Genomic DNA, 13,408 nt, shown 5'->3' with positions numbered 1-13,408 from the left:
CCTATGTTTTGCCCACCTGGCAGCTGCCCCAGCTTTGCCCAAGGTAGGAAGGAAACCCAGTGACCTGCCCCTCCACCAGAAATGCTTGGCAAAGTCCTCCCCTTGTCCTTCTGGCCACGGTTGGGCAGGACATTAGGGCAGGCCCACACCTGCTGGCTTGCTGCCCAGCGCTCACCGCCCTACACTGCCTCTTCCTTAATTCTTTCCAGCCAGGGGCCTCCCGTCTGTGGGCCAGCATTGAGCACAGCCCTGCTGAATGCCCAGGGGACCTCAGGGCAGAAGAACCAGCTGTGGCTGAGCAAATCCAGGGGTGGCTGTGCTTTTCCCTGTTGCTGTGGGATGTCAGGGGACAGGTGGCTCAGGTCCGGGGTTCTCGCCCAGAGGAGAGGAGGAGCCTCTGCCCAGGCCAGCCTATAAGCTCTGTTTCAGGCTAGAACTCCTGTGACCTGCCCTCGGAATCTGACCCTGGTGACCAGTCTCCTCCAGGATACATGCCCTCCTGTGACTCTATGACACCTTTCCCCCCACCCGGCCTCTCCTTGTTTTTCTTACATCTGTTAAAAAACAAAACTCAACTGAGTACATTCAATGATCACATTTTTTTATAGATGTTTTATTGATTTTTTTTTTTTTTTTTTTTTTTTTTAGAGAGAGGAAGGGAGAGGGAGAGAGAGAGAAACATCGATGTGAGAGCAAAACATCCGGTGGCTGCCTCCTGCGTGCTCCCTACTGGGGATGGGGTGCAACCTGGGCATGTGCCCTGACCGGGAATCGAACTGGCAGCCTTTTGGTGCATGGGATGACACCCAACCAACTGAGCCACACCGGCCAGGGTCAATTGGCTTTAATCAACAATTCATGAATTAGGTAGCATCCCATCTAGCAAGTACAAAATGGGAGACTTTTCTAGGCAGAAGGGGGCAGGCCAAGAGAAGGGAATAGTACTTCATTCCTGCTGAACAGGAAATTCCAGACTGAGCGGGCTAAGATGAAACCGAGGTCAGGTTAGGTGTTAGATTTCAGTCTGGTGAGTGCAAGCGACTCCATTTGCGACCTGTTGTCTCCTTTTTAACTGGCCCCTCTGGACATGCTTCCCTGTCTCCATCTTCTCTTCTGCAGCCCTGCCTCTCAAGACTTGAGTTCCTCGGGGTTCAGTCTTGGCCCTTCTAGGCCACACACACACGGCCTCAGCCACATTTTCCCTCCCCTGGTTTCTGTTACCATCTTTGTCATGAATGCCCAGGCTATGGCTTCAGGTCGGCCCTGATCCTGACTCCAAGCCTTGGGACAGTGGGATGTCCCCCAGGCACCCCACTTCAATTCTCGCACAACCACCCCCTAACCAATTTCTTCTCTGGCTCCTGCCTCCATCGGCAAGGGCAGAGCCCAGGAGTCCCACCAGCCTCTTCACCCCCCACTCAGCCATTTCTCCTGACCTTACCGATGACCCCTCTCTGACACTCCAGTGGGTTCTACCCGAGAGTCCTGCTGCCCCCTCATCTCATTAGGAACCTACTGAAGAGATGAATGTCAAAATAAGCTGAATGAAAGAGACCAGACAATAAAGATTATATACTATTTGGTTCTATTTATATAGAACTAGAAAATGCAAACATATGGTGACAGAAATCAGATTAGTGGTTGCCCCGGGCATGTATGGTAGAGAGGACAGGAAGGAAGGGGCATGAGGAATCCTGGGGTGATGAATATGTGCACTGTCTTGGTTGTGGTCATGGTTTTGAGGGCATTTCTGTATGTCAAGCTTCATCATATTACCCAGATACCACAATGAAAGCGGAATGTCAAAAGGACCCAGGGTTGTAACCCAAAGTATAAAATGATTATCAGTGAGCCTGTGCTGATACAAATACATGACCACGAGGTGTGGCTGGGACGGTGCACACCGCTGATTCCCAAATCCCTGGACAGGCCTCCTCCCCTTCACTCTTACCTCCTCCCTCAGCTCCCGAACCAGCCCCACCACCAGGTCTGGGCCCGGAGAGAAGGCAGGAGGCAGCCAGGTGAGGGAGGAGCGATGAGATGGCCTTCGCCAGGCGTCGGCCAAGGCCACGACCACACAGAGGACAGAGAGGCAGAGACGAGGCAGTGTGCCTGGACAGGCCTGGGGCCGGTACAGAGAAGCAGGGTCAGAATCTCAGAGATGGCCTCATGTGGGGACAGTGTGTGTGTGTGTGTGTGTGTGTGTGTGTGTGTGTGTGTGTGTGTGTGTATTAAGAGTCTAGAATATTCTACCCAGGGGCTCCTTGATGATCCAGGTCACTACCCATCCCCTACTTAAAATTCTTTGGGGCTCCACTGCCAGTCTCCCCAACATGCAACAGTCACCAAAGGCTTGAAGATACCTTTTAAGGTCAAAGAGAGTAGCAGGGGTGGAGCCCCTGGGCCTGGTATCAGGATGAGGGGGGCAAGGGGTGGCCATGGGTGCCTGGAGGGGACGCGGGCTTCGGTGGCCACATCGTGGAAGCTCTGCTCATATCTACTTCCTGTCCTTTCGTCACCCAGGAGGGCAGGCATGGCCTCAGGATGGCCAAGCCTGCACCATACCCACCAGCTCACAACCCCCGCCAAAGCCCTTCCCTCGGGATCCTCTGCCCCAGAGCCCAGGCTGGGTGCTGGTTTCCAAGCAGCAGGTGGGTAGAGCCAACGAGGTCCCTGTCAGTGTCCCGAGTTCACCCTCAGGTCAGGCATCCAGGCAGCCTCTGGCCTCATGGTGACATCTGGGAGACACTGTCCAGGAGCTGGGACCCATCACTACGTCCAGGGACAGCCAGATCCCCAGTGAGGAAACTGCTTTCCAGGACAAAGGTGGGACCAGCCATGGCAGGAACACTCTGGGACCCAGGCCTGGGCCATTGGATTCCACTGACCTAGGCTGTGCCCAGAGATGGTGGATGGTCTCAGCTGCCTCTCAAGGACAAAGACAAGTCCTTGCACTCCCTGTGACCCAAAGCACCTGGTGTCCAGAGCAGTAGGGTGGAGAGCTGACCTGCAGGCCCCAGACCCTCACCCAGCCCAGCTGCACAAGCCTCATTGTCCCCCACCTGGGCCTGCAGCCTCCACACTGTTGTGCTGAGCAGCTACATGTACGGCTGGGGTGCGAGGGGCCAAGTCCTAGAGGTCGTCAGCTTGGGTCCAGGTCCACTCCTACACATGGGGCATGGAGGGCGGGGCGTGGGGGGCAACTTTAGATGGAAGTCCTTCCAGATCTGCCCCCGAGGAAGGGCTCTCACCCTGTGCCAGGGTTGGCGCCAGGCCCCTAGGAGGGCCAGGAGCTGGGCTCTGAGAGCTCAGAAAACTCTGTCCTTCCCTGTCAGGAATGTTCCCTTTTAGGTGCCCTACCTTTCCCTGCCCTCTCTGAGAACCAGGAAACAGGATGTGATCTGGGGGGTGAGGCATTGTCCGCATTCAATGGGTGCCTGGAGGGGCCTGGCCGCACAAAGCCTACCCTGGGCTTGGGCCCAGCAGGGGCTCCTGGAGGTCAGAGGTGACATCTTGTCCAGATCCGGACCACTGAACACAAACAGGGCTGCTCAGAGTGGAGGGAATGGGCACAGAGAATGTGCCAGGGGAGCCTTTGTCCCTGCAGAAGTGCGGGTCTCTGGGGAAAGTCCCCTCTTTCCTCCCCTGGCCTTCCTGCCCCCCTTCTTGCACAATCCTGACCATGGGGGAAAGGGGCAGAAGTTTTACAAAATATTTCAGCAGGAGTTGCTGGCAGTTACCTCACCCTTCCTGAATTTGGCAAAGGACAAGTCACTCCACCCCGGGGTGAGCGGGTGAACAGGTGGACCATAAAGAGAGCCCCCGGGCCAGCCTCCTCACTTCCCCCTTCTCCTTCGCCACCTGCCCAGCTCAGCAGCTGTCCAGCTGCCTCAGCCTTGAAACCATGGCCGTAGGCCTCCTGTGGCTGGGCCTCACCCTACTGGGCGCCCTGCAGACCCAGGCCCAGGACTCTGCCCCAAACCTGATCCCAGCCCCACCTCTGTCCAGGGTCCCGCTGCAGCCAAACTTCCAAGATGACCAGGTAAGGGGCCTGGCGGGCAGCTGTAGGGAAGGCCTGGGGGAAAGTGGGAGCAGTAGGGAGGGGAGGCAGTGTCTTAGGGAGCATATTAGGACAGGAGGGGCTCAGGCTTCAGCTCAGCCTGCCCTTGAGTCGCTGACCTGCCCAGGTCCACACTCTCCCCCATAACCCCCACAGTCCACACAAGGTGGGAGCACCTTCAGTCCCTCTGCATGGTGAGGAAACTGAGGCTCAGGGGGACCAGCTGGCCACTGGCCGAGGGTCACTCCATCCCTGCCAGACTCAGGCCCGTCCAGTCAGGAGCCCTGCAGCCCTGGTAGAGGGGCTCCTTGTTCTGGGCCGGGCTGCCCAGCGAGTGCATGCAGGGGCAGGGCCTCGGGGGGACCCTGGGGCCCACTCTGCCTGTCACCTGCCCCCTGCAGTTCCAGGGGAAGTGGTATGTCGTGGGCCTGGCGGGAAATGCGCTTTCAGAGAAAGACAGAAGCGAGTTTAAGATGTACACCACCAGCTACGAGCTGAAAGAAGACCACAGCTACAACGTCACCTCCACCCTGCTCAGGTGAGAGCCCCCACCCCCTGGGGGCTGCGTGGGGGGGCAGGGTGAGTGCTGAGAGACCCACTGATGTCACCCCCGAGGGAGGCCGAAGCTGACCGGTGGTCATCCACCCTACTACTCAGGACGGGGTTCGTGTATTGACTCCCTCCTTCTTTACCACACCAGCATTTATCGATCACTCTGCACACACACGCAGACAGTAGTAGGGATGGACACAGATAGTCCTCAGGCAACAAGACAGAGGGAGCAGGGGGTCCTGGAGTGGGGTGGGGTGTCACTGGGCCCACCTGGAACCCCACCCAGGACTTCACTGGGGGCTTCCAGGGAGGTGGCCTCTGGGCTGGGCCTTAAAGGAGCTGACCTGCCTTGGAAGGAGGTGTAGGACCTGGCGGACTCCTAGTGAGAAAGGGCATGAGCTCATGAGCAGCCTGGAGGGGGGTGGGCGCCACACACTGCTGGGGCCTCAGGCACCAGCACCCAAGGGATCTGGGGAGGAGAGCAGGGCCTCTCTGGCTACAGTGGGGAGAGGAATGGTGAATGGTAGGGTGCCAGGGCTCCCCCAGCTCCTGTGGGTTTCTGGCTCTGGTACCTGGGGGGCAGGGGGCTGGAGCATTTGTGCAGTAAGGGGCATAAGGAGGACAGGTTTGGGGAGATGAGCTCTGGGGCGCCAAGGACATAGGGAGAGGTCACAGTTGGCCCAAGAGGTAGGGGAGCCGTTGGAAGGTGAAGCAGACTGGAACCTTGGGAGGTCAGTTCCCCAGGAGAGGTTACAGAGAGGGACCAGCAAGACAAGAGGGGGGCAAATGCCCAGGGTGGGGAGGACAGTGTACAGGGAAGGCCACCAAGGGGAGGCAGCCCTGAAGACGAAGGACAGTGGGTGCTGCAGGGAGGGCAGCTGTGGAAGGGACAGCAAGGGATAGGCTCAGAGGAAAAGACCAAGGCCACCTGCTGTGGTGGGGGCTGGGCTGGGCAGGGCTGGACCCGGGGCATCAGAATTCCGGCCCCTCCAGTGGCAGCCCTGGCCCCCACCTTGTCCAGCCCAGGGGACGAGGCTCCTGTAAGTCTCCCCCCTCACCTACACATCTCTCTCGTTCCCACAGGGACCAGGGCTGTTCCTACTTTGTCAGAACTTTTGTCCCAACTTCCCAGCCTGGCCAGTTCAGCCTGGGAAACATTAAGGGTGAGTCCTGAGTGACATGGGCCCTGGGGTTGGGGTCCTAGGCACAGGGTCCTCCCAGAGGGGGAACAGGCCTCCCTGGGCCTCCACACAGATGCTGTCCTGAGTGGGGCTGTGGAGAAAGGAGTTGCTCTGTCCCAGCAGCCAGTGCTGACCCCTCGCTGTCCACCCCACAGCCTACCCTGAAGTGCAGAGCTACACTGTGCGAGTGGTGGCCACCAACTACAACCAGTTCGCCATGGTGTTTTTCAAGAAGACCTTCAAAAACCAGGATTACTTCAAGGTCACCCTCTATGGTGGGTTTTCACCCACCCCTGGGGGACCCAGCTCCTGGTCACATTCGAGGGAGGAAGGGGGGCCCATCCCCACCCTGCCCCCAAGGCCCCCTCCGGTGCCATCTCTGCGCCGAGACCCTGGAGGGCCAGGGAAAGAGGGCTCTGGGCAGACCCTCCACAAGGGAGGCGTCTGAGGCTCGTTGGTCCATTCAACAATATTTACGGTGTCTGCCGGCCACTCGCCGGTGCCTCGGCCACAGGGAGGACCAAGGAACTGCCGGCTCAACAGAAGAAGGATTTCATCCAATTCGTCAAGTCCCTGGGGCTCACCGACCACAACACCCTCTTCCCTGTCCCCATCGGTAATGGCTGGTCGGGATGGGGGACAGAAACGTGGGGATGGCCCAGGCCCGACGCTGCCCCACCAGGGCAAGGGGGAGAAGGGAGACTTGCCCCCCTGCTCTCCTCACTGGAGCCCCCTGGAAGCCACTTTGGGTTCAGAAAGGCCATGACCCAGCCCGGGGGTCTCCGGGGCCCCCAGGGGTCTGGGGCCCCAGGGCTTTTCCTCAGTCTCAATGCCCAGGGCCACCTTCCCCTATTCCCAGGCCCCTTTGTTTTCGGATGCCTCCCCCTGTACCCCACCCAGGTCCTGCTGTTCTGGGCCACCTCCCCCCTCCCCCTGGGGCTTGCTCGCCACTGAGTTGGGAGGTGCCTCTGTCTTCAGGCAGCCAGGCCACTCAAAGAGCCACCGGACTCTGCAAGGCTGAGGGACTGCCAGGGCTCATTGGGTCCACTAACAGGCAGGAGACCTGGGTGTCCAGCAGGTGGCTGGGCTTCATTTGCCTCCCCTAGAGAACAGGTGACCTCCAGGTCTCTTCTCAGTCCTTTCTCCAAATTCCCACTCGCATCACCTGCCCCTCTGCTGCCCCATCCCTGATGGGAACCCCTAGATCTGCTGCTGCTGGGCCAGGCTGGGGCCTGGGGCAGCCCAGGGGCAGGGCAAGGGTCCTGATGGTCAGGGGTCACACATGCACCCCTGCCCACTGTAACGAACTGCCTTCCCCACAGACAAGTGCATCGATGATGAAGAGTGAGCGTGGGGTGAGTACAGCTGGGGAGGGGCTGATGGGAGCCCAGGTGCATGGGCCTGCTGCTCCCCTACCCAGCATTGCCGCCATCGTGACTCCCGTGTCCCTCTCACGTGCCTCCTGTCTTTCTCCTTCCCCAGTGCTCTCATATCTGCCTCTGCCCAAGGTGCCACCCATCTGTGCCCACCGGCCGGACACCGCTGAGACAGCCAGCGACCGTCTCACAGTGCAGCCCACCGGCCGCTCCCTGGGCCACCTGCTGAGCGAGTCATTCCTCAAAGGCTAAATAAACACTTGCCTCTGAACCCCGTCTGTGCTCCATGCCCACTGGGCCATCTGGTAGGGCAAAGGGTGGCCCTCCCTGAGGTCCCCGGTGAGAGATGGAGGCCAACAGAACTTGAGTCCATCTTTGACTGAACCCTTCCTAGCTCCCAATCCCGGGTCCACCCCCAGGCCAGTGGTAGCCCTCACATGTCCTTGCTTTTGAGGGGTGCCCAGTCCAGTGGAAACGCTGATGGGGTCACACCTCATACATTCAGCCACTTGCAACAGGTCCAACAACAAAGGCCCAGCCAGGGCTGGGGAGCTGGAGGGGGCAGGGGAGGCTGAGGTGCTATCATCCCCAAATCACCAGGACCCCTGTGGGTGTTAGAAGACGGCAGCCAGGGCAGGAGGGGTGCACAGTGGGCGGGACAGAGGAATGCCCAGCTTGAGGCTGTGCCAGGCAAGAGGATCACCAGGGGTCGTGCCCTGCCCCTTTGCCAGCCTACTGTGGGCCCAGTGCTCACTCCCCTGCCCCTCGTGGTGGGTGGCGGTGTCCATGCTGACCCCATTCAGAGCACTGTCCCTCACCCACACCTTCCCTCTATGATGACCTCTGGACCACCAGGGGCAGGGCTGGGGAGGCAGAGGGGGATATGCTGCCAGGGATCCAGGTTGAGGCGGCTTGCAGGCTCCAGGCCTGCACCACCACTTGGCTGAGCCTGCATCTGGGGCCTGACAAGCTCCTGTCCACCCACAGGCTGCAGCTGTAGCCACTCCTCGCCTGGACCACACTGGGCCTCCTGGGAGGGCGAAGGGCAAAGGAACTCCCTCTCGGGCCTCTTCTCCCCTTGCGAGGTCAGAGGTCAGAGGCCAGAGGAGGCAGGCTCCTGAAGGGGACCCAGGCGTCTCTGCCCACAGATCTGCACACCTCACCCACTGGCCCTTAGCCAGGGGGATTGGGAGAGGCTGGAGCTTGAGCAGCGCCAGCCTCAGCCGCCAGGGAGCAGGGAAGGCCTGAGATCCAGGCCCAAGCAGACGCCGCAGTAGCCGGGAAGCCCGGGCCAGGCCCCAGGGCGAGACCTGCTTAAAGCAGCCGGGCCTGAGAAAGGGGTGGGCCGCGCCCAAGGCCAGAAAGGCTCCCCTTGGGAGAGCAGAGCCAGTCTCTCCTTTGGCCACCTGGGCCCGCCTGGCCTTTTCGGGGTCTAACTCCCAGGACAGGGGTGGCACTCGGGGTTCCCTCCCGGAGCCCCCCCCCCCCGCTGATTAGCTTCCTATTGCTGCTGTAACAAATGGCCACACTGGAAGCTTAAAACAAAGCATCCATCCCCTTACGGTCCCGAGGCCAGAAGTCCCAAGTCAGTTTCAGGGCCGCACAGCAGAGGCCGGGCTGCGCGCCCTCCGGGGCTCCGGGGCTCCGGGCAGAGGCCGCCTCTTGGCCCTTCCCCGCCTCCGGAGCCGCCTCCCTCCGACTCCCCGGCTGCGGTCCCTCCCCCCTTCCCCGAAGGCAGCAGAGTCGCGTCTGGGATCTCCCGCAGGCCCCCGCGCCGGGAGAGGGCGGCACTGGGCAGAGGGGGGCAGGAGGGGTCCCCGGCTGCGCCTGCCCCTGCCCAGCTCGCTCGCCCTCCCTGAGGCCGGAGCCTCCCGCACCCAGCTTCTGGGCCCGCAGCCTGGGGACCGCCCGGCTGGACCCGGGAGCCGAGCTCCGCTGCGAGGGCGGGGCTCGGGGAGGGGCGGGCCTGGCTGCGGGGGCGGGACCTGGGCGGGGCCTAGTTGTGGGCGGGGCGGAGTTTTGGCTAGGGGCGGGGCGGGAAGGGGAGGAGTGGGCGGGGCTCGGGGCCCAAAGGCGGGGTGTATGGAAGTAGGGGGCGGGGGTTTCCGGTAGTGGGCGGGGATTGTGGCCTGAGGGCGGGGTCTAAGAGCCGACAGGGGCGGGGTTTCTTGTTGGGGCGGGGGCGGAGTTTTGGCTCGGGGCGGAGCCGGAAGGGGCGGGGTGGAGGCGGGACTAGGGGCCTGGGGGCGGGATCCTGGTTGTGGGCGGGGCGGGAGGGGAGGGGCTTATGGGCGGGGCGGGGCTGGCTGTGGGCGGGGCTCGGCCGGAGCTCTGCCTCGGGGGCGGGGCCCTGCGCCCCGCAGTCGGCTGCGGTCCTCCGCGGCTCCCTTCCGGCCGGCGCGCCGCTGGTCCGCACCTTCCGCCGGCGCGGGCTTTGGGCGTGACGGTCGCGGCGTCTCGGCGTCTCGCGGCCCCCGCGGCGCCGAGCCCGCGATGTCGGGCCCCAACGGGGACCTGGGCCTGCCGCTGGAGGCGGGCGCGGAAGCCGAGGACGACGGCTTCGGGGAAGCAGGTGACCCGGGCGCTGCAAAGGGACCTTGGCCTCCCCGCGGGGGGCCTTCCTGGGAAGGGGAACCGCGGCCGGGCTGGGGGCTGGGGGCCCCGCCGCGCGCTCCCGTTACCCCCCGGGTGGGTTGCAGCTGCAGGCGCCGTCTCGGGGTTCGGGGCGGGCACCTGCGAGGGGGTCCCTGGAAACCGCCCCGGCGGAGAACTGCGGGCAGCCGACCCCGTTCGACAGACGGGGAAACTGAGGCCCCTTCAGGGACGCGCACGCCCTCTGGGGACCTGCTCCAGCCACTCCGTTCAGCCCCCGTGGGAAGCGGGGCTCCTGCGGGGCGGGGGGACCTGCTCGGCCCAGCCAGCCCAAGGGTCTAGGGGGGGACCCCGCCCCGTGGGCTGGGCGTCCGCAGCCTGGGGCCCTGGCCCCGGGACTTGCTTAGGAAGCAGCCTGCTGTGTGCACAGCCCGCGGTGACGGGAGGGGGGGGGCGCGTGGACCTCCCTTCGCACCCCTGGAGCCTGTCTCCCCGCCTGTAAAACAATAGTGAGCAGCGCCGGGTGCACCGAGCAGTGTCAGGGTTAGATGGAGAAGCGAGCGGCGCGCTCCGTGGGTCCCAGACGCGCGCTGGGTGCGCGCTCAGCGCCGTCGAGGCTGGGCGTGGACTGGGCGCCCAGGACTTAGCCAGCGAGCTGTGGAGCCCGCGTCTTGTTCTGGCAGCAGCTTTATTGAGCTGTGGCTCAGGCGCTATACAACTCGCCCGTTTCAATTGTACAATTCAGGGGGTTGGGAAGATCCAGAGCCGGCACCAACCAGCACGGTGGTTTTAGACGGGCCGTTTTGGTCAGCTGCGGTCTGCGGTTAGCAGAGGTAGGAGCCCTCCGGCAGGGAAGGCGGTGGGCCGGCCGCTTTGCCCGGAACAGTGGCCAGATGGGTGCGTAAAGCAGCATCAGGACGGGCCCCCAGGAGTCACATTGAGTGGCCGTTGGCAAATGCACTGGACTTGGCACAGTGGGGAGGAAGGAGGCAAAGGCCTGGAACTGAGAGGTGCCCTTGACACAGATAAAGCCGGGCCCCAGTGGCATGGAGACACCACCTCCCCGGTCCTTCTCCTGTGTCTCAGGACACAGAATGTGAAACCTTGACGGTAATGACCATGTATCAGGTACTTGCTGCAGCCGGACCCCTGCGTTCTTGATGTATCCGGATCCTCACAGCCACCCAGTTCTTTATCTCCCCTTTTCCAGAGAGGTGCAGTGACTTCCTGGGGTGGAGCAGAGCTGGGGCTGAAGCTCAAGTGCCTCACTTCCCAAGTCTGATTCTTGGCTCTGCCACCAACTAGCTGGAGGACCCTGGGCAAGTCCCTTCCTTCCTGGGCCTCCCTCACCTGTACCACAAGGTGGTTGGACAGTAAAGCCCAGCAGAGACTTTCCAGGCCTCTGGCCTCTGTGAGGTGTGCCAACTCTGGGTGGATGGGTGCTCTTCCTCCAGAACGCAGACACGTTTGCATCAGTTTCCCATTCAGTTCCTCCAGCCCAGGCCTTCTCCAAACACTGCCAGCCACTTCCCCTTTGTCCCCAGCCAGCAGCAGAGTGTATCTGAGTCATGGGCTGGCTCAGAACTGGCTCCCGCAGTGGGCACAGGCCCAGACCTTGGGTCCTAAGGGACACCGTGTTGCTGAGAGGCAGGTCAGGAGTGGCTGTGGAGGAGGGAGTGATGGTTTCTGGTGGAGACCAGGGAAGGCTTCTCGGAGGAGGCGTTTGGAGCTAGTCTTTAAATGGCTGTTGTTGAGGCATTCTGGGTTGCAGGGACAGTTGAGCAAAGGTAGAAAGGCTGGGAAGTTAGAGGCTTCATTCATTCACCTATTCATTCATTCAACAAATGCTTATCGTGTGACAGTGAGGGCCTCAGGGAGACAGCAGTGAACACAAGACCATTCCACGTCTCATGTAGCTCTATAGTCTGGCAGGGGAGACAGACCAGCACACAAATCACATCAGTCATTCCGGAGGGAGTGCCACGGAGGTGTGAGGAAGGGGATCAGGCAGAGAGGCCTGATCTGGGTGGGGCGTTGGGAGGGCTCCCTGTGGTGACATCCATGCTGAGACTTGGAGAATGAGTGTGACTCATCCAGGAGAAGAGAGGAGGGAGGGAGGAAGATGCGGAGCATTCCAGGCAGAGCCAACAGCACGTTCAAGGGGCCTGAGGTGGGCAAAGGCAGATGTGAGAAAGGAAAGGAAAAGGCATGGGAGGCGGGGCTGGAAAGGGAAGAATAGGGTCTTGGAGTCTTCAGGGTGCTTTATCCTGAGAGCAAAGGCCATGGAAGAGCTGGAAGGGTGGGCTTGCCTGGGGACAGAGGCCTGGATTGCCCGACTCAGAAGTGTGGGCTCTGGCCTCTATGCAGGTGAAGGAAGTGGAAAGGAGATTGGCACCTGGCAGGACTTCCCAGGTAGGACACTAGCTGGTCTCCCCCTAACCACGCTAACCCTAGAAAATAGGGTGGTGTGCTAAGGTATTATTTCTTCAGCGCCTTTCCTCTTTTGATGTCCACCCATTTTCCAGACAGTGATGCTGAGGCTCAGGGAAGAGTAGGGACTTGCCAGAGCTCTTGTGGAGTCAGGCTGGGGGGCAATGGTTGGGGTGAAGGGTGTCTGTGAGCCCTGGGGAGACACGAGATCTTGGCTCTCTCTCCCCTTCCTTCCAGAATATGCTGCCATCAACTCCATGCTGGACCAGATCAACTCCTGTCTGGACCACCTAGAAGAAAAGAATGACCACCTCCACGCCCGCCTCCAGGAGCTGCTCGAGTCCAACCGGCAGACACGCCTTGAGTTCCAGCAGCAGCTGGGGGAGGCCCCCAGCGATGCCAGCCCCTAGGCTCCAGAAGCCCCCAACCAGGCCCCAACCCTGCTTCCCTGGGCCAGTCCCTAGCCTGGGCACTCACCACCTGGCTTAGATACCTTCTCAAGGGCTGGCCTACAGGTCCCCTCGTGGCTCTGCCTGCCTGAGCCGTTCTTCAGGTACTCCCCTCGGCGTGTCTGGGCCAACCCCCACCACCTAGCCTCCCCTCCTGGGGTCAGGTGTGGGCCTGCAACCCACCCACCTTGCCTGCCCGCCCAGTTCCTGGGCACTCTCCACTCTGCCCAGTCCTTGAATGTCTCCATTAAACGGGTCTCCAACATCACTGAGCCTTTGTATGTGTCCTGGGATGAGAACCCCAGTGGCCAGCAGGTGAACTGAGCAGTTAGGGCGGGCGTTTCTGGGTGTTGCTTATGGGCCGAGAGGGGATTGGGGGTCTTGCCTTCTTTATTTCTGGACACAGAGAGTATACAAGTGAGGTCGGGACTCCCTCGGCTCCTGGCCAGCAGCCACTTCCCCAGCCATCGGGCATGCTCTGTGACCCTGTGTGATGCGAGTAGCTTCTCTGGGTACCAGGGCCTTTCGCTAAGACAGGAACCTTGGGCACCACTCTCCTGCTCTTGGCCTCAGTCTCCCCAGCTGGCGAATAATGGGGTTTATCTGGTTGTCTATCTGTGAGGGTCTTTCCACGTGGGAAAATAAAACTCAAGATCCAGCTCAGCCTGGGCTCCACCCACTGATGATTCACCACAGGGTCACCTGACAAGAAGGGCGGGGTCCCCATTAGTGCACCTTGAACTCAGAACCAGAGGAGCAGCAAGGGCC

The 13,408-nt window shown here is 61.4% G+C and overlaps 2 protein-coding genes across 2 annotated transcripts; both read left to right on the top strand.

Moving 5' to 3' along the window:
* The first annotated feature begins 3,904 nt into the window (after positions 1-3,904).
* Positions 3,905-7,147, top strand: LCN2 (lipocalin 2). The gene is made up of 6 exons (XM_016211831.2): positions 3,905-4,042; positions 4,462-4,598; positions 5,696-5,775; positions 5,949-6,068; positions 6,308-6,409; positions 7,116-7,147. The coding sequence occupies exons 1-6, from the start codon at positions 3,905-3,907 to the stop codon at positions 7,139-7,141; spliced, it is 603 nt and encodes a 200-aa protein (XP_016067317.1). The 3' UTR covers positions 7,142-7,147.
* Positions 7,148-9,552: 2,405 nt separating this feature from the next.
* Positions 9,553-12,905, top strand: BBLN (bublin coiled coil protein). The gene is made up of 2 exons (XM_087823072.1): positions 9,553-9,741; positions 12,429-12,905. The coding sequence occupies exons 1-2, from the start codon at positions 9,663-9,665 to the stop codon at positions 12,599-12,601; spliced, it is 252 nt and encodes an 83-aa protein (XP_087679198.1). The 5' UTR covers positions 9,553-9,662; the 3' UTR covers positions 12,602-12,905.
* Positions 12,906-13,408: the final 503 nt, after the last annotated feature.

The sequence above is a fragment of the Miniopterus natalensis genome, chromosome 12, assembly GCF_054644295.1.
Source record: "Miniopterus natalensis isolate mMinNat1 chromosome 12, mMinNat1.hap1, whole genome shotgun sequence".
NCBI classification, from domain to species: Eukaryota; Metazoa; Chordata; class Mammalia; order Chiroptera; family Miniopteridae; genus Miniopterus; species Miniopterus natalensis.
Note: the sequence above shows the minus strand (reverse complement) of the source record. Positions and strands in the feature narration are given on the sequence as shown.

What these genes read in the sequence shown, in the direction of transcription:
- BBLN (XM_087823072.1), top strand. Translation starts at nt 9,663, where the DNA reads ATGTCGGGCCCCAACGGGGACCTGGGCCTGCCGCTGGAGGCGGGCGCG. An exon ending in CGACGGCTTCGGGGAAGCAG is followed by an intron (nt 9,742 to 12,428) that starts GTGACCCGGGCG and finishes CCTTCCTTCCAG; the next exon opens with AATATGCTGCCATCAACTCC.
- LCN2 (XM_016211831.2), top strand. Translation starts at nt 3,905, where the DNA reads ATGGCCGTAGGCCTCCTGTGGCTGGGCCTCACCCTACTGGGCGCCCTG. An exon ending in CAAACTTCCAAGATGACCAG is followed by an intron (nt 4,043 to 4,461) that starts GTAAGGGGCCTG and finishes TGCCCCCTGCAG; the next exon opens with TTCCAGGGGAAGTGGTATGT. An exon ending in CTTCAAGGTCACCCTCTATG is followed by an intron (nt 6,069 to 6,307) that starts GTGGGTTTTCAC and finishes CCTCGGCCACAG; the next exon opens with GGAGGACCAAGGAACTGCCG.